This window comes from Cuculus canorus, chromosome 2 (assembly GCF_017976375.1).
Source record: "Cuculus canorus isolate bCucCan1 chromosome 2, bCucCan1.pri, whole genome shotgun sequence".
Classification (NCBI taxonomy): Eukaryota; Metazoa; Chordata; class Aves; order Cuculiformes; family Cuculidae; genus Cuculus; species Cuculus canorus.
The window spans coordinates 6,960,311-6,980,241 of NC_071402.1; the positions used below are offsets into that span (position 1 = coordinate 6,960,311).

General features: G+C 39.7%; 1 protein-coding gene across 1 annotated transcript in view; it reads left to right on the forward strand.

Annotated features, from left to right (window-relative positions):
* COL22A1 (collagen type XXII alpha 1 chain) overlaps positions 1-19,931 on the forward strand; it is a 229,564-nt gene that overhangs the window by 153,373 nt on the left and 56,260 nt on the right. Inside the window, exons 25-32 of the mRNA XM_054060475.1 lie at positions 9,018-9,071; positions 9,479-9,532; positions 10,529-10,582; positions 12,584-12,637; positions 13,052-13,087; positions 16,142-16,204; positions 17,730-17,783; positions 19,056-19,097. Of these exons, the coding sequence (XP_053916450.1) occupies positions 9,018-9,071; positions 9,479-9,532; positions 10,529-10,582; positions 12,584-12,637; positions 13,052-13,087; positions 16,142-16,204; positions 17,730-17,783; positions 19,056-19,097 (411 nt within the window). The remainder of the gene's footprint in view (positions 1-9,017; positions 9,072-9,478; positions 9,533-10,528; positions 10,583-12,583; positions 12,638-13,051; positions 13,088-16,141; positions 16,205-17,729; positions 17,784-19,055; positions 19,098-19,931) is intronic.

A 19,931-nucleotide genomic window follows, 5' to 3' on the forward strand; every position in this document is an offset into this window, starting at 1 on the left:
GCCCTGTATTATAACAACACTGACCTTTGCCTCTGGTTTGGCTTCTTGCTGACTTTGTAGCCAAACTGAGCTGACTCCAGTCACTTTGTAGGGTTACCCTTGCAATAAGAAAAATATCTGCAGAAATGTCCTTAAGCAGGAAAGATGCAACTTCAGTTTCATCTGACTACTCAGGATAAAACAAAGCATTTCCTTCATTCCCTTTTGAATAATAAATTAAGAAGTTGGATCTTTTGGATTTTGTTTCTGTAATCAGTTAAGTTTTGGGCAGGTATGAAGAGTCTCCATTACCACAGCTGTTGGTGATGTATTGCAATAACCGGTACACTGTTAAACAGCAGATGCTGATTTTTCATCTGTTTTTTTCTGGCAAGCTATGCCCTTGTAACCATGAAACACAATCTAGAAATGTTTTTTGTGGCAGATGTTTTGTAATAAGCTGTTCACACGTCTACAGAGGTTGTCAGAGAGGCAATCCAGGGGCTTACGAGTCTGTGTAGGTGAGGGCCTTTCTGTCCAGCTGGGAAACTTGCCCTGCAAAACACCACTTGATACTGATGAAGACTTTTTCCTTTGGTACAGTATCCAATTTGCAAGTATTAGTTGCAAACCTTTCTAATGGATTTAATTTTTTTTGTTTGATATAGGTTTTGGGGTTTTTTCCGCCGTTGGATAACATTAAAAAGTCCTTTCAATCATTCTGAACCATTGAGTGAATTTGCCTTGCTTTTGTGAGAAGATTTTTCTCTGTGCATTATTTCAGAGATGCGTGACACTGTCCATCCAAACAATGTCATATTCACTCAGCTCAAGTTCCCTGCAACTTAAAAAAAAAAAGTATATGCATGTGCTAGCGATTTTATAAATGTATCAGAGAAAATTGCTGAGATAGCATTCAGTAATTTTGCTTTCCACACAGGCTAAATAAAGTTAGCAAATTTTATGTTAATTAAAACCGCATATAATGTTAGCCCCATCAACGGATACTTGACTGTTCCTCCAAGCTAACTGTAAGAATGGAAAAATATTACTCCTGTTCCTGCAGTTGCTCTGTGTTCTGGAATTATTACTGCAGATTTCCTTATTTCTGTTTGGAGAAAGTGCTTACACTCAGTTTGTGACAAAACTACTTTTCAGCTTAACAGCAGTTTTTGTGACATTAGGCTTTTTAAGCACTTTATCAGCATTTTTTTTTATCTTAATCAGACCATGCTCCAAAAATACCCTAGGAGAATACTGGTTTCCTTATGCTGTAGTTGCATGGATATTCTTCCAAGTTGTGTGTGGAAGTCTGTGTCACCTGTTGCTATACTATCTCCCTGGCATTGCAACTGACTTAAGATGGCCATACATGAATTAGATTAGGGCACTAAAATAACCTCCCTTTTGTCTACTATTTTAAATTTAAATGTAGGTGGGTTTTTTTGAGCTGATTCATCCCATTAATGGCTATACAGGCAAAATGAAGTAGTGGACATAGGAGCTGTAGAAGGCACATTATAGTGAAAGACATAGGGAAGGCTATCTGAAATGATTGTTGAGCTTCATCAAGAAAAATAGTTGCCGTCATGCTCAGTGCAGGTGAGAAACTCCTGAAGGATTAGGCAGCTGTGCAAGGGAATCAACCTGAGGGCTACTCTGGAGCATGGTCAGCAGATTCAGTGATGAACTATGGTGGAGATGACATAAGTCTGACCCTTAAGGATCACTGACTGGGTATGGTCACATTTGAGAGGTAATTTAAGTGTCAAACCCTGAAGCAGCAGCTGGAAGACAACTTCTCAGCTAGACTGGGTTTGTTTTGTGACAGTAGGGTTGTCCTAGTTTTGCATTTCTCCTTGCAGTCAAACTAAATTTTAATCCAAAAAGTTTTGAAACATTTTTTTTCCTTCATAAGATGTGGTGGTGAACCAGATCTTGTGCTTATTTATTCTGTGTTGTCCAGTCAGCACCCCAAAAATGAACATTTGTTTTCCAGTGACCTTTAGAAATGATGAATCTTGCAGTATCATTAAGCCATGGGGTAGATACTCTGTGTCTTGTTTCCCTTCTGGATATGAATGATTTTCCTACAGCAAGGACACAGACATCTGAACTCATAATGTGTTTATGTTGTTATTATTTATTTGTACTATTTTAGTTTCCAGGAACCTTAGTCATGGGCCAAACTTCTATTGCAATAGGCTGTTCAAATGCAGACAGAAAAATGAACATTTCTGTAAAGTGCTTTCTGTTGAAATAGATGGATGGTTACCAAGTACGGGAAATGATGAGGCTGTGCTTTTCTGCATGGTTGCCCAAGATCTCAATATGTCTTATCTATCTCATTGTCTGTTGATAGGAATAGTTCAGAGAAGGAGTTGAAGGCAGTTGATGAGGTACGTTTGCAAATGCTTTTCTAGGCATGAGGGGCATCCTGAGGAGAAAGGAGATTTGCAGTTAGGCAATGTATACTAAGTGAGCCACGAGGACTGTTTGCAGGCTCAGTGAAGAGGGGAGCTGAATCCCCGATGCTAACTGAGGGCTCCTGTTGATGAAAATCCAGTTAATGTTATCAGTGGAGCCTGAAGCTCTCCTAAAGCAGGTATCTATAAATGGTCCACTGCTCCACTCTCTAGATTCTCCAAGCTGAGCAAGTATATGCTGTCCACCTGTGAGATAGCAAAACAAGTCAAAACTCTTTGAGTTTTAAGCAAAAACATGACAGCTGTAATATCTCTGGGCTGTTACCAAGGCTTGACTTATGCTAGATAACCTGGTGATATGACTAAGATCTCTGAGGATGACCAGTACAAGCTGTACCTTTTCAAGTCTTTGTTCGCAGTGATTTAATTAGTATAGACTTGACCATGGTGTGTGAGCTCAAGACTTTCTTTTCTTAAGTAATTCAAGAAATAAATTACATCCTCTGAAATGCATGGTGTCCTTAATGTCCTTTTTATAATGCAAGTATACAGTGAAATGTAAGAAAAGAATACAGGCCCCAGCTGCAAAGCTCAGATTGAATTCAAACTATGTCAGTGCTGCTCAAAACTGGAAGAAATTGCTCAGAGCTATCTTTAATAAGATCTATACCTTTAAAAAAAATAAAGGAAAAAAAACCAGTCTTCACGAGTGCAGACCATTAATAGTACTGAAACAAAAGACCATAAAGGAGTTTAAAGGAGTTTTGGGTTGTTTTTCTCATTTGATGCACTGACTCAGTAAAACAAAATGAACACACAGAGAAATAAATCTTCCTTTGTAGACAAAAGAGATCATGTCCATATCTTACAGGAAGTGATGAAATTAAAGCAACTCTGCCTTTCACTGAAAGCAAGAAGTTCTCCTGGACAGACTGTTATGTGCAAAGTCAACTTTTTTTCAGTTACTTGTGTAGAGCTGAAAAGACAGTTTAGAGATTTTTTCTTTTGAAAAAATCTTATTTTTTAAAATAAGTTGATACTTCAGTTACAAAGCCACCTGGTGAAATAACTGGAGACCTCATTCACCTATGAATTATGACACTATAACTGAAGCTGACTATAGAGTATGCATCATAGTTAACTGCTCAGATTTATTGGCTCTTTAGGCTTTTGCATTTCAGTGTTGTCAGCACCAGCCTTTTTCAAAAGCCTATTATCTTTGTCTTGGTTAGTAAGGCAGGATTTAAGCAAACAGTAATATGGTGCTGTAATGCAGCATTACTGAAAATAATGCACAGAAGTTGTGCTGGTGGATACTGTAGTGCCTGGGGTGAGACATGAAGAGCAGATTTGGGGACCTGATATTAGAAACCACTCTGAAGTAGCAGAGGAGAAATGGAGAGTTGAAGTAGCAATAGACATGGTGAGATACACAGATTGCTCCACAAAAACATTGCTCATTGCTGATGGGAGAGAAGTGGAAATAAAGAGGACACAGCACAAAGCCAACAAGAAAGTGTAGTGGGGACTTTCTGAGAGGTGAAATTTCAGGGACTAATTGATCTTGAAGGAGAGACAAGCACAGACATTGGAGGGGAAAAGGCTGTCAGCACCATGGTCATGAATTTTGCCATCATTGTGGCAGCAGACAGGATGCTCCTGCATGTCCTGGAGGTTTTTCTCATTTGTAAAGCTGACACTGCCTAAAAAACCCAGACCACAGTCTGTTTTGACATGAGTTAAGGGCGTATCTAAGCCTTCCTCATTGTGTAAGAGGATCCAGTCACTGGCATGGAATAATATACAGAGAATATGTCTGTACAAGCTTTTCCTCCAGAGACAGATATCTGGAAAAGCCATTAGACTTCAGTTTCCATCTTGGAACGGCATTTGATCACCTCTCTCTAAAACAGCCATCCCTTTTTTCATGGAAAAGAGATTTAGGCCAAACAGCCGACTGATATAGTCACAGACAAAGTATTTTGTTCATTTTCCTATCTTCCTTAGGGAGTGCAGAACCTTAATAGCTCTGCCTTTCCCAGCCTGTTTTTCAGCAAGGTACACAGGAAAAGGGGAGAACCATCCTTTAGCGGATTCTAGAGGAGAGGTACAGCTGTTCCTTCAATACAGAGAGTGTCAGCTTTCTTTCTTGAGAACTGCCCCTGCATTACATCATCTAAGGAACAGAACTGGATGAAACACAAGCCTGAAAACAGCCACACTCTCTCCCAGTGTGATATGGTTTGGATTTTAATGAACATTTGAAATTTTTTGTTTCAAAACAGCAGTTTGGCTGTACTTTGTTTCAAGTCAAAGATCCATGCTTTTCATTTGTTTTCCAAACAGTTTGTGTAGTTCTGTTTTGAAGTAATGTTTTCACATATCAGGTTTTGCTTCAGCATTTAGGAAGCACACATCAGAATTTTTACCAGCCATCAAAACCCACTCCATCATTATTTTCTACTAGACCAGGATTTTAAAGGGACAGCACTGGGGACTGGGTTTGAGACAGGTGCTCTCATTTGTGTGATTTATTAAATGATCACTGAAAAGATGATCAGTAAAATCAGGTACTTTAATCTGGGTTCAGTGACAAAAGGGAAGTTAAAAAATGATGGCATGAGATTTTAGAGTTAAGCATTAGAGGCTCTCCTGCTGCAACTGTTGTATAGAAGTTTTTTTATTCACAAATAATTGCTGTCAGTGTGGTCCTTTCTAAATCCTTAGAAAGAATAGTCTTGAGTATTCTCAGAAGTCAGGAGAAGGGCTACAATAACATTGTATACAAGAAATTTGTATACAAGTGAAACTGATTTGCTTTGGACAGTAGCAAAAGGGAGGGCTCTATAAAGGTCATGTACAATGTATTTCTGCAACTTTCACGTAATCATGCCATTTTATTTCTGTGTGTCCCAGTCACTTGCTGTAGCCATCCACAACTGCAGAAAGCAAGAAATTGAGTAGGACAGTAGATGGACTGGTGCACGCAGTCAGCTATAGTGGGCTGTGAGCATCCTATCTCACAAGGATGCTGGTGGTCATTTAGTAAAACTGTTCTTTCTACATCCATCTCCATTCCAGATATCTGTCTCTGGAGAAAAAGCTTTTACAGACACATTCTCTGTAAACTATTCCATGACAGGTTGAGAGAGTTGGGCTTGTTTAGCCTGGAGAAGAGAAGGCTCAGAGAAGATCTGATAGCGACCTTCCAGTACCTGAAGGGGGCCCACAGGAAAGCTGAAGAGGGACTATTCATAAGGGCTTGCAGTGATAGGACAAGAGAGAATGGGTATAAACTGGAGAGAGGCAGCACATTAGACAGCACATTAGGAAGAATTTCATCACCATGAGAGTGGTGAGACACTGGAACAGGTTGCCCAGGGAAGTTGTGGCTGCCCCATCCCTGGAGTTTTTCAAGGCCAGGTTGGATGGTGCCTTGGGCAGCCTGATCTAGTGGGATGTCCCTGCCCAAGGCAGGGGATTGAAACTAGATGATCTTCCAACCCTAACTATTCTATGATTCTATGATCTCAGAGAGGCTTTTATCAGAAGAGTTTTCCATTAGTGGGTGTAACATTTGTTGATGCAACATGGAAAAGGAAAGACACGGACCTATTGGAGTGGGTCCAGAGAAGGGTCACTAAATGATCAAAGGCCTGGAACACCTCCTCTATGAAGCGAGGCTGAGAGAGCTGGGGTTGTTCAGCTTGGAGAAGAGAAGACTCCAAGGAGACCTTATTGTGGCGTTTCAATACTTAAAGGAGGTTTGTAAGAAAGATGGGGAAAAGCCTTATAGTAGGGCTTGTGCCAGTGAGGGGTGGGGTGGAATGAGTGATGGTTTCAAACTAAAAGAGGAGAAGTTTAGGCTAGATATTAGGAAGAATTTTTTTCACCACTGAGGGTGGTGAAGCACTGGAACAGATTGCCCAGAGGGTTGGTGGATGCCCTGTCCCTGAAGACACTCAGGGTTTGGTTGGATGGGGCTCTTGAGTGGCCTGATATTTTTGAGGATGTCCCTGCTTACTGCAGGGGATTTGGACTAGATGACCTTCATGGTCCCTTCAATTCCAAACCATTCTATGATTCTATGTAGTGAAATTACCTGAATAAACCAGTCTTGGACATGATGTCCTAGATGATTGCTTTCATGGAGAACAGTAAAACTCAATTATTAGTGGCAATTTAGGGTAAGGATCAGTGTGCTTACATTTCAAGGCTTCAAGTTGCATAAGGTTATTGGAATCCAGAGTATAGAAAGTCTAAGATAATAATTAGAATTTGTCTTGGATAGCAAGATTATACTAGGACAAATAATTGGGATGAAGAGGATGTAGCACCTTACGTTTCAGGGTTTACACTGAAGTAAGACTTTGCTTTTGGAGCAGATTGACCCCTGTATGTATTGTGTAGGGTAACTTGCATTCTATCTGGGGGATGCTTGGCTTGAGACTGGGACCAGACTGAGGTTTTTCCCCTAATGGTAGAATGTCCCTGTTGTAGGGCCATGGAGAATATGTTTGATTGTGAGAAGTGATTCAGTTACTGGCAGAGAAAAGAGAATAAAATTGGGCTACTGGGGAGAAACTAATGGAATTTGCAAGGCAAGTCTGCGAAGGTAAATCCTGCACTTTCTTTCCTGCACTTATGCACAGTCCATTCTGCCACTAAGTCAGTTTGTTGTTGTTTTTCTACCACAAAAGTACCTTTGCCTTCTTTCCCAGTACTGCATCCAAACTTCATGGAAGCCCTCCCTTATAGCAGGGCCTCTCACCAATACCATCCTTGAAGAAATGAAGTAGGGTCAAGCAGAACTTCCATGTCCCCAGGCATATGAGGTCACTCCATTCAGTTGTGCCTATGGTGTGATATTTTCTCTTGTGCTGGGTCAATATGGACTGTTGATTCTTTTCAAAAATCACAAAGCCTTTTTTAAGTGACAGATCGTCTTGACCAGGTGTTTCCTAAAGGGACTAGAGTTCCTTAACTGCAGAACCCTCCTGCAACAGCAGCTGACGCAACATCCCCAGAAGTCAGTGCAGGACTCCCCAGGAATTGTCAGCAGCATCAGTGCATCCCAAGGCGTGTCGTTCTGGGGATTTTTTTTTCAGTTGTGCTCACTTTTGAAGTACTCCGTAAATGCTAATGTAGTTGATGGGATGACTCCATGTCTGTTCTGAGTTGCAATGAAAGCAGATCATGGGAGCCAAGTGCATTTACAGGTCTTCCTTGGTTGCTTTGCTCCATCTATTGGTGAGAGGCTGTCTTCTGTTCTCCCTGAATTTTACAAGCGTGTTCTAAAAAGACTGCTCATTTGCTACATTCTTTTGTCAAACCATACCTCCAATAATTACTTGTCCTCACGTTTTTACACTTTCTTCTTCTTTTCAGCTACATTTTTCCTTAAAAGTGAAATACTGGTACTGATCCATGACTTGCAATGCCTTAATCACAAAAGCTGTGCATTGTGATATTGAATAATGACACAGATATAGCAGGAAAAGGACTGACTTGCCACTCTCTGTCTTATGTCAGTTGTTCAGTTTTAATTCTTTACATGAGGGTTGGGGGGTAGTACAAACACTCCAGAACTAACCCAGAGCTGAAAACTGAAAATGAATTAAAGCATCATGTTAGAAAGACAGAAGGAGACAGACAGGGTAAAATTTCAACTCAGTCATATATCCATTTTTCACATCCATCCTCATGTTGTTTGCTTAGGTTCTGATCCAAAAAATACACAAACACTTGCTTCATTCTGAGAACAGAAGAAATTCTATCCTGTCTGCAATGAAAGTAACAAACATCTCTCCAGTTCAGGCAACCTGTTAAGATCTCCTGAATGCAGAAACAAATTTCTAATCTAAGAAGCCAAATTTAACAATTTGCTCTACACCCAAGAATAAACCTATCTGAAAATTGGATGGCTACTTTTTACTAGAGCATTTGGCTACTAGAGCATTTTCCCTAGGAGAAACAGCTACTACAGGGAAATGATTAAAAAAGATTGCTTGCACATTGCCAGCTGAATGTGTGCATTGAAGTACTAGTTTGTGAGGACCTTTTACTATCAACAAAGTTAACATTAAGCACTAAAATGGTGGTGCATTTGTTTTAAAACACTTGATCTACTACATTTCTTCTTCATACTTTTAGATACATATTTTTACACCTGCCTTTACCCCCAAAAAACCCCAAACCTCAAGCCTTTTCCGTTCAGAGATCTTTTTGTAGACATAAATTGTTCACTTTGAGACAACATTAATGGATATTAAAATAAGCTGGATGGTACAAGGAATCATACTGGACAAGCTTTGTGCTGTATGTTACCGTTGATGGCCTTCAACTCCTCCGTCTCTTGTACTGGGGTGGAGGATGGAATTCACTTGTAGCAGTAATAATTACTAGCTTAAGCTGGAGATCCTGTTCTGCTCATGAGCATAGTTCCCTAGGAGCTCAGTTTGACATCTTGTGTTATTTTCACACAAATTAATGAAATTAATTTCAGTGTTTTTTGCTGTTTCAAATAGGGCCCTGACTGCACAGGGAAAGAACCTAAGGCTTTCAGCCACTAGCAGAGAGTTTAATAAAGTGATTTTACTTTCTCTTTTACAGGGACCTCCAGGGCCCCCAGGCATTGCTGGACCCGCTGGACCACCTGGCGCACCAGTAAGAAAACAGCCTTGGTTTGGTTGTTAGTTTTTATTTTATATTAACAAGAGTTAAAAATAGCCGGGGATCTTGGGTTTCAGTGGGAACTGAGCCAAACCATACCACCAAAACTGGGATGCTGGGAAAAGGCCCTCTGGTAATGTATGTTTTCTCTTGTGTTTTTTTTTTTTTTGCTGAAAAGCCACAGCTGGTCCTAGAGGACAGCTTCTCTGTGTTGAGCACTGGAACCACATCGGTGCTACCTGCAGATAAATCTGTGTCTGCAGGACCATGAAAGAGACCTGACTGCCATGGAGGGGCAAATAGCATTTAAATTGAAAGCAGCAACCTCCATTGAGGTAGCTGCAAAGGACAGAAATACCATTTTTTTTTGTTATTGTTATTGTTCTGGTTTCATTTTCCAGGGATTGCCAGGAGAAATTGGAGTTTCTGGTAAACCTGGACCACCAGGACCAGCTGTAAGTGTTGAGCAACTGCTTCCCTTGCTTCCATGCTCTCTATGACTTCAGATACTTTTAATTCTCAAGTCTTTGCTTTGTTTCCTGCAGCTTGTCTAGACGCCAGGTTTTAATGTGGACTCCAACACTGTTGCTTTTTATGCAAACATTAGCCCCTGATGCTTTTTGAAAATAAGAATTTTACCAGATACAGCTCCACTATTCCTATACACCAGGACCACTGCATTTTCTGTATATAGTACCTTTCAAAAGTCATTTTGCATTTGGCAAGATATTATTCTTCCAAATCTGGAGTTTCCAGAATCGGGCCAAAGAACTCACAATTAAAATCTCAGGTTTAGCAGAATATGGCAATTTCTGTTGTCTGTTCTGTCAAGAAAGGTGAATTATGAAATATTGAGTATTAACAAGTGCCACCTGCAGCCTGCCATGCTTGGGGATTGACTGACACTCAGAAAGAGGACAAAAGTTTTTCTGACCACTTTAAATGCATTACAGGAATTAATTTTATTTCTTATCTTACTGAACAATTCTGTCGCTAAGAGTTTTATAATTTAATTTTAGGAGTCTATGTGTTGTGTAAGAAATTACCAATATTTAAAAGGAGAAATAGACTTTTAAAAAGGCTTTATAACTCCAGATAATAGTGACTTATGGAGGATGATAAGTAAAAATGGCATTTTTAAAGTTTTGGAAGAATCCACAGTGCATTAAAAGCTCTATATCGTTGTTTCTTTGTTACAATACTGACATCCAGTGGTCATTACCAAAACTGGGATACTGGAAAAAGAGACAAGCAGGTGACGTGCATTGTGAGAACTTTTGTTTATTTTGAGTCACAGGAGGGAAAAAGTGAAAACAAAATGCATGAAGTGGTTCTTCTTTCTTTAAACCTATATCAGTGGCAAGAGGAATGAACTTAGCATGCTTATGTTGAGCTTGCTTTTAACGATTTAAACAGCAGGCATTTACAGCTTGTGATTTTCTCTTGTTTAGGGATTGCCTGGCAAAGATGGATTCAGTGGGCTTCCTGGGCTTCCAGGTCAAAAGGCAAGTAACATCACAGGCACTAGTATTAAGCTACTTGCCTGAGCAGCTTATTTAGGTATGCCAGTAATTGTAAGCAGGAGGAGAGACACAATTCCAGGGTCAAATACCATCTCACCAATCCCACATCACTGAGCCAGAGGTGAATCTTCAGGGCAAAGGCAGCTGGAGTGATTACACTGTACTGAGTCATTATGAAGATGGAGCTGGTTGTAAATACAGCAGACATGAGTGATCCTCTTCCAATTTTCTACTACTGTGTCCTATTTGGCAAACATATCTGAGCATTGCAAACAGAGAAGCTTCTACTGTCACTCAGGAAAACCAGTGACATTGGCAAGTCAAGGCACATGTCCAAGAAAAACAAAATGTGGCAGGCTCCAAAGACATTCCTTTCGTTCCACTGTGAAGTGCTGGAAAGAAGAAATGTCAACAAAGCTTCTGTAGATCCGTGTTGTAGAAAGGCTGTTCTTATTTCCTACTTCTTCTGCTCCACTTGAAAGCTTCTGCAAATGTCAGATCGGGAAGGGTTGTCTCCTCTGCTTTCTCTGCCATGGAGGAAAGGTGACAGGTGATTTAGAGGTAGAGACACTCTGGCTGGCTTGCCATCACTGTGTTGATAATTGTCAATGAAATGTGCCGTATTTTGTCAACGAAGACCAAGCTAGGTCTTGGACATGAAATATTGGAATAAGTGATACCGAAAATACCAGTAAATAATACTCTCTAAGACTCATTTTGGACTTCTAGAAAGCAAGCACGCTTTATCAGGCCTGGGCAACACGAGGGAGTGATCTCCATCAATCATGTGCAGAGACAAAAGCTGGTTAGAGAACATATTTCCGACTTACATGCGTATGTATAAATTTTCCCAGAAATCTTATGCATATTCTATTACTTTCCAATGTCTAATTTTAATGTTATTGTGAAACTTAACAACAGTCAAAACTCTTGCTAATTTGGAGCTGGCTTCAGCTCTCTGCTTGCCTTTGCATTTGAGATAAAAAGAAAACTCCAAACAGAGGTGATTACAGTAGACACATATGTTCAGCAGAGATCATACTTCACTCAAGGTGTTATCATCTCCAAAGAATGAGCAGTGTCTGGAAAAAACACTGTTTTAAAGAAAACGTGCTATCAGAGGGATGTTCTGTCTTATCTTTCACAAAACACAATTGTTTAGACAAAACTTTACTTTAGCTTAAATCAAAATATTCCTGTTTTTGTAATATTAACTACTTCTTGTATAGAGAGAACAACAGCTCTTAACCATCTAGTACCTTGGATTACATTGGCAACAGGCTTCTTGTCTCAATACTTGAGCACTATGACACCTACTTGTTCCAATGACACACTGCATTTATACTTGCCTGTCTCAACTCAGTGCTTGAGGCCATGTCTAGCAGAGTCACCAGCTCCCATTTATTGATGAATAAAGGTGAGGAATTGGCAGCCTATTACAAATTTCTGAGGCTAAATAAACTTTTGAATTTATTCACAGCCCTGTGTAGTGCCTACTGTACTTCCCACCTACATAATGCATTTCAGCTCTTAATCTACTGTAGTCTCTGTTGCCTATGCTGACACCACCCACACTGAAAGATCAGTTTCAGAGTATTTACCTAAAAGACCCAGTGGCCGAGATCCCTTTCCTGCAACTACTTATTTTTCTTAACAGTAAAAATGTAGACTTTCTAACCATCTGCAGCTTGAAGAAACGGAATGTTTTTCAGGTAATTCACAATGGACATCTATAATGCAACAGTGGTTGATTTTGTGTTATTCCAGAAATATTCCAGCAGAGTGGTTTGTTCTGGAGATGTGATTGCAAACAGCAGCAAAATGGAAAAAACATTCTGAGAAACATGTTCTCATGTGGCTCCATTTACATCCTCAGACTGATACTAAGGATCTGATTCAAAATATTTCTCACTTTTTCTTTGCCCTGCAAACATGCTGTACTACCAGAGGAGTTTGTATGTTAAAGTCTTGTATTCCCTGCAGGGAGAACAAGGGGAAAAAGGTGAGGAAGGAATTCCTGGAAAAGCTGGTCTTAAGGTAAGGTATTTTATTTCATAGTTCGCTGTAACCATTGAGTCAATCAAGGTGTTATTTTAGAACGTCTTACACTGGAGTTGGGAGATCAGGATTCCTCTAAAGTTGGAGGCATAAGAGGATAAACAGATGCAGCTTACTGCCTTTTAGAATTCATGGTATTGCAAAATACCAAACTGTATTTGATGCTCCCCTCTTTAATTTACCTGTATGTATAGGGAGTTCTGACCTGGCCCTTGCATTGGATCCCTCTGATCTGGGTTCCAAAGCCATGAAGAAAGCAATTTCAGTGCCTTATGGGAAGTAGTTAGAACAACATGGTCCAGGACAACAGGAGACACGCTTTACTGCTAAGAAAGTGTTCTCACAAAAGTGTCAGGTCCTTGCAATGTTAAAGTGTTGCTTTTGTTTTTCCAGGGTGAACCAGGGAGTCGTGGTCAACCTGGTGAGCAGGTGAGCAGAAAAAATAATCTTACTAGGAAGGCCTATCTGTCAGAGCAATATAAAGTGACCACATGCAATTACAAAGCCATCTGCCAGTAACAAGATCTGTGTGTGTCATTTGAATCTGTGATTGATGGTGCAACAGATGAGTGGATGAAACTCATGGCTGGACAGAGTAATACAAAAATTCCAGAACAAAAATATGATAAATCCAAATTTTCATTGTCTTCAATCATGTTGTTCCTGGTGGATAGGGAAGAAAAGAAAGACAGTGTCTTAAAAGTGACTGATTTTCTTCACATATTGGTTCTAGGAGATGAGGAACTTACTTCTAACTATGTAATGCAAGGGGTGATGCTGTCATTTCTAAGTTGTGAAAGTTTGCTAGGAAATACCCACAGGTGACTGTTAGAAGTTACAGTTACTATAGTCTTTTTGTACTGGGATTTAGGTTTCAGAAGACAGCTGCTGAACTTAGTGAAGAACCAGTGAAATGTCATCTGATTTCTTAAAGCACACAGCTGTCTAGAACACAGTGAGGACCACTAACCATAGGTGTTGACTTTATCATCTGTGTGCCAACTTTTCAATGGTAGTATGAAAATATGTAGAAAGAGAAATCCATATAAGACAGTCTTGTATCATTGGTACACACCTTAAGATTTTTGGGGTGCAGAGTATACACCAGCAATAGGAGAGTTTTAGAGCCTCAATTTTAGAATCACAGAATCATAGAATCATAGAATGATTTGTGTTGGAAGGGGCCTTAAAAATCACCCAGTTCCAGCCCCAGCTGCCATTGTCATGGACACTTTCCACTGGGTCAGGTTGCTCATAGCCTCATCCAGCCTGGTCTTGAACACCTCCAGGCATAGGGCATCCATGACTTCTCTGAGCAACTGTGCCAGTGCCTCACCACCCTCATAGGAAAAAAAATCTTTCCAGTATCTAATTTAAATCTAATTTAATTTAATTTAATTTAAATCTACTTTAATATCTAATTTCAATCTACCCTCTTTCAGCTTAAAACCATTGCCCCATATGCCTGCATTTCTTGATAAAGAGCCCCTCCCCAGCTTTCCTACAGGCTCCCTTTAAATACTGAAGGGCTACAGAGTCTCCCAGGATTCTTGTATTCTCCAGGCTAAACAAATCCAACTCTCTCAAACTGTCATCATAGGGAATGTACTCCAGCCCTCTTATCTTGTGGAATACAGCATAACATCCACCACAAACTGGACTTAGAGGGAGTAAGGACGAATCTGTCCTTGAGGAGACTCATACAACGGCTTTCCATAAGTTATAACAATGTCTCTATGACCGTTCAATTTTAGTAATTGCTGACCATTTTTCCTGTTTATCAAGGTGTTGTGGTCAGACTCGTTGCCTCTATTCTTTGGAAGAATAAGGTTCCAAGTCTAAGGTATAAAGTGAGGGGTTTTGGGGATAAGGTACTTATTAAGTGGATAGCAATTGCACCACCTCACAACCATGGACTATTCTACTTCTATTCCAAAATTCCTTATAATCTACCAAATAGGTATCATTGAGCAGCCAGGAAAGTACCTTTACTTGGCATCCCAAGTAAGGGATTTACATTCCTTTGTGATTCCTCTGGTCACCACCCAGTGGTGTCATTTAGCTGTTGCTAAATATCATGGCAAACAAACCACTGGGCATTCACTGGACAAACTCGGACCCAGTGCTACGATGGGTCAGACTCCCAGCTAGTGCACTGCCACTCCGTCTGGATTGTCTCCCCATGAAGGGCTGTTTTGTATTCTAATACCACCTTCCAAAACACTTGCCTCTCTCTCTATACTGTAGTGCTCTCCACATATTTCATAAATGCTCTCTTTTCTGTCATCTCAGTCACAAAATAAAATATTGAATAATGCAAACCCTTAGAGGACTTTATATACCCTCTGAATTTGACAGAAAACAGCTAAAACCAGGTGTGTGAATGTAGTTTCCTCAATCGGTTGCACGCCATTCTCCAGAGACCCTTTTAAGCTGCATTTCTGTAGTTTGCTAATGAGAATGTCATGTTGCCCTGTGTCAGATGTCTTGCTAATGTCAAGATATTTGTACATTACTTAGTGCATTTGGGTGCTCTCCATTCCTGAGATCCTTTGTGATAGTACATTACAAATGCAGGTAGCAGAATAATTATAAATAGGAAACCACATGGTTATTTTCAGATTACAAACTAGGTCAACCAGGAGCTAAAATTGAGAATACGTGATATATTTAGAACAAACTTCTTGACACAGAGATCATAATTACTGCAACAGCAAATATTACAACACAGAAACTCAAAGGTGAGGTGCAAACAGAAAGAAATCCAAATGTGCAATAGTACCTCCAGGAAATTCTAGATATTTTCTTCAGGTAACAGCTGTAGCTTTCAGATTAAAACAATAATGTTTTTGCATTTTCAAACCACACTAGATCATTAAAAAATGAAAATAAAAGGTATATTTTTTTAACTGCTTTTATTTGCTTGCTTTATCCACCTATAAAGCAGCATGAAGAAAACATGTCCTAAATTCCATGATGCCTGTTAACAGTGTAATGGCAAAAAAGAGAGGTCTCAGCTGCTGTTCTAAGTAATGATTTTCCAATGATAATAAATTATTTGATAATAAAACTAATTCCATTCTCTCTCAGCAAACTACATCTTTTAGATTTAATCCCATGAGAAAACTAGGGCAGGTTCTGGCGTATAGCGTAGACCCTATGTAGCGTGCTGTGATGTATCAAGAAGAAGCCACCTGCAGCTGGGTTTTAAACAATTCAGTATCACATCAGACACGTGAAGAGACAGACAGCTAAATCAAGGTTTCATCCTCCCCAGCCTAAGGGCACAGTGGCTGGATTAGCCTACTGCGAGGACTAGACTTGATGCATTTTGACTGACATGAGTGAAAGAAGAGTTTGGCCCATCATGCTGCATTTTCATTCTTAATTATATTTGAAAGTAATGAGATTTATTAATAGAAGCCCTGTGTGATGCCTCTTCCTAGATTTCCCACTTTTATTTGTCCTTTGTCTTACTTTCAGGGTGAAGCAGGTCTTCCTGGTCTTCGGGGTCTACCTGGACTGAGAGGAGAAAAAGGAGACCAGGTCAGTGACTTTGAGCCATTACTTGAAAAAGCACTGAAGGTCAATAAACACAAAACAGTTTATTGCTAATAGGTGCACTCTACTTGATTACAAAGGTAAACTATGCAGACTCAAACACAATACTAAAAATGTGTCTCCAAACACGTCAAACACAATACTACAATATATGTGTAAAATATGCAACATCGAACATGATACTATGATGTGTATGTACAATATGTAGCACTAAACACGATACTATGATAGGTCTTGTTTTAATCAAAAGGAGAAAAAGTAAGGATATTGTGCACTAATGAAAAAAAACAAAAACAAAAAAACAAAAAAAAAAAGCAAGAAAAAAGCACTCTGCCTGAAGTTTCCCTCTCATTGCTAGTCTCTATTCTTCCCTTTTTTGTAGTCGCAGATCAAAGAACTGTCTTCTAGTGGCCATTTACACTCTGGAGTGTTTGAGACAGATAAAACCAAGAAAGCCTCTGCCCTTTGTCCTTATCTCTTCTTGCTAAGCTAAGTACCCCCCTTGTGACTACCTCCCTTTGTGCCTCCTGCGAGTACCTCAGTCGTTTGTCTAAAGGGATTAAGGCTGATAGGGCCACCAGGGTCCCTGTTCTCTTTGCGGTCTTCTACACTGCCTCATTTAAGAATATAAAAAAAATTAAGAACAACAAAAAGTCACAAATCCCCCTTGTCACTGAGCCTTGGAGAAAGCTCCAGATGGCTGGATCATTTTCTGATGACCTAACTACCACCCAAGTCCTGGTGTCTGCTGCTTCCCCTGACTAGCTCCAAACCTCCAGAGATATCTACATACTGGGAAATAGTTGGGTTAGGGGCTTGACTCATTTAGCCTTGTAAATGAGACCTGTACTCCTGATAACTGACTACATGCTTAATGGATCCAAGAAGGTTCTAAAATCAATGCAGGTCTTGCCATTCAGTTTGCTATATGTATTGTAGGGTATATGATATAGAAAATATTCCCTATCTATATAAAATGATAGAAATGTAGGTGAGATAGCTCCTATTAGAATGCAAGATAAACACATTTTCTCTACGCACTTCGAGGAGTACTGACATCATGCTTGTTAAGCATCTCCTATTCAGATGACCAGATGACCTGGGCAAAGGAGAAAGGTAGGTACCAGTCAATGAGTGACTCAGAAATCTTTTTTTATAAATAAAACTGGTATTACGAATGTCCACTTTGCGCCTTAATTCGTGTTGTCATGCCTCTATCGTCCAACTAGAAAAGGGATTTTTTTTTATAGTTGAATCAAGCAGTAGTTTCTTCTACATGCAAGTTATTTTATGATTGGTTCTTTCCTTTCCATGAACTTAAATGCTATTCATTGACCTTTGAAAATAGTGTGGATTTTATGAAGCCATCTTCAAAATGTTATATTTTTAGTTTCTTACACTATGTCTTGGAGGACAGGTAAGATCAACTGAAAATGTAAAATATTCTAGTGGGACTGATGCAATCAAATCGAAACACGTGTGCTTCTTGCTTTCCATTTGCTGCTTTTAGGGAGAAAAAGGAACAGATGGTCTTCCAGGACTGAAAGGTGAAAGAGGAGAAAAGGTAAATCATGAAATGGGCATGATCCTCCTTAGCCAAGAGAGGAAAAGAGACAAGGGGGCAGAGGCAAGCGAATAGAGAATATCTGAGGAAGATCAGAAACACTGAAAGTCTGTTAGCTGATCTCTACAGAGAAGAAGCAGAAAAATCTGTGTGTGAGACAGAGACAATCATTTATCGAGTAATGCAAGAAATAATAAGCAGCTGGTGAAATCTGAGACAATTTCTTTAGTTCAAGGAAACTTTTCTTTCTTTTAGAATTGGCTGATAGAAATGAGCTTGGAATTAAATTCTAAAGAAGTCTTCTATGCCTGCCTCTGCTAGAACAGTAATTTAAGAAATGGTCTGGGCTTCTGCCATCACAATACTATTAATTTTAGTGAAAATGAGAGAACTAGGCAAAGGTGGCATCCACCAAAATTTACATTCAACCTCTGTGAACATGAAGGTGACAATGAAACACTGACCTTGCAGATGCCTATGGTTGTATAGTGAAAAATTGATAGAGGCAAAAGCCATCAGGAAGTGGATACTGCTTTGCTCTTCTTAGGACACTTCAGTCCTCAGTTTGCTAGTGACTTTCACAATTTATGGATGTGGTAATTCTTTCATCAGTGGTCAGATGACATTTTCAATGAAGCACCTGAATCTCCTGTATCTGGGAGGTTACAAGGGTGTTTATAGTTCTTGGCTTTGAAATGTCAGAGGGACTGATGTCTGTGGAGCAGAGCCCACAGGAAGGTCAATGGCAGTTAGGACAACTGGGCTATAAGTCTTATGAGGTACTTAAGCAACAGTACAGTTTTAACTCAAAAATTAGGGAGAGAACTGGATTTAGAAACATATTTTTTGATGAAAAAGAGGATTTTTTTCCATCTACAAAAGAAACTCAGATAACATGTTTTTCAATGAAGAATTTTGATCAACTTTAACTTAAAATGCAAATTAAATTCCATATCATTCCTGCACAGGTTGGGGTAACATTATAAATTCACTGACTTTTGGAGTCAGGTCAGTGACAAAGTCACAAAGTGATGAAAACAACAAAGTGAGAATTATGCATGCAATAAAGCAAGAACAGCAGAAATTCTGGCCAGAGCAATGGGGTAAATTCCACCCATCGGAGCAGTACTATGGGGTTTTCAGTGTCACTGAGTTGGCAGGTTGTTATTGGTTCACATATCATCTGGTAATATTTTATCTTCTATCTGATAATGCTGAGTTTTATTTGGGCATCTTTTTATATCCGTATTTACATTTTTCTCCCCTCTCTAGGGTGACATGGGTTCCCGTGGACCACCAGGCTTACCTGGAACAGTAAGTAAAATTGTGATCTGTGCTGTAACAGTATTCAAAGCATCATCACACTTCCATCAGACAAAGATTTTCAAGGTTCTTATTTCTCTGCAGAAACTTTAGGACCATTTCACCGGAGACTGTCTGCCTTTGCTTTGGAGAAGCAGTATCAAGCTATATTTGGTCTTTTTATTTTGAGGGGGAGGTTGTGCCCTTCACTGCCTCTTTGCAGACAGTATTTTTGTATGTCCTTGCCTTGTGGTAGCACTTGAATTGAATTTGTGATTTGTTTAGCAGCTGTGGGAGTTGTCTGAAGAAGGTCATGGCTGAAAATGGGGAGTACGTTCATACAGATTTTCTAGGGCCAGCTAGGTTTTTCCCACAGGGATGTCAAGATAAGACTGGCTCACTCTCAACAGATATCAGTGAACAACAGCTTGTATTCTTGGGGAACAATCCATCCTTTTTCAGGAAGAACAGAGGGTTCTACTTCTTGTTGATATGAACTTACAGGGTAGAGCTCTCAGCTTCAGCGATACTGCAGCCTTCCAGAGCCTCCATTGCATACAGTGTCATGCTGTGCTGTAGCCCCAGGGAGACGCTCTCATCCCAGAGCTCGTGCTTGGTTCAACACTGGATCCAACACACAAACCAGTCGTACCTAATTGCATGGACTTTTTCTGCTAATGAAAGAAAGAGACCAAGAGAACTTCAATTTATTGTTTTGAAAATGAGCCTGCAAAATTATTTGTCGGAGCCTGATTATAATTGCAATGAAGTTCACTGGTGATTAAACCAACACCCACTGAATGTAAATGCATAAAACTCAGAGTTGAATCAGCAAAATCTGAGTAA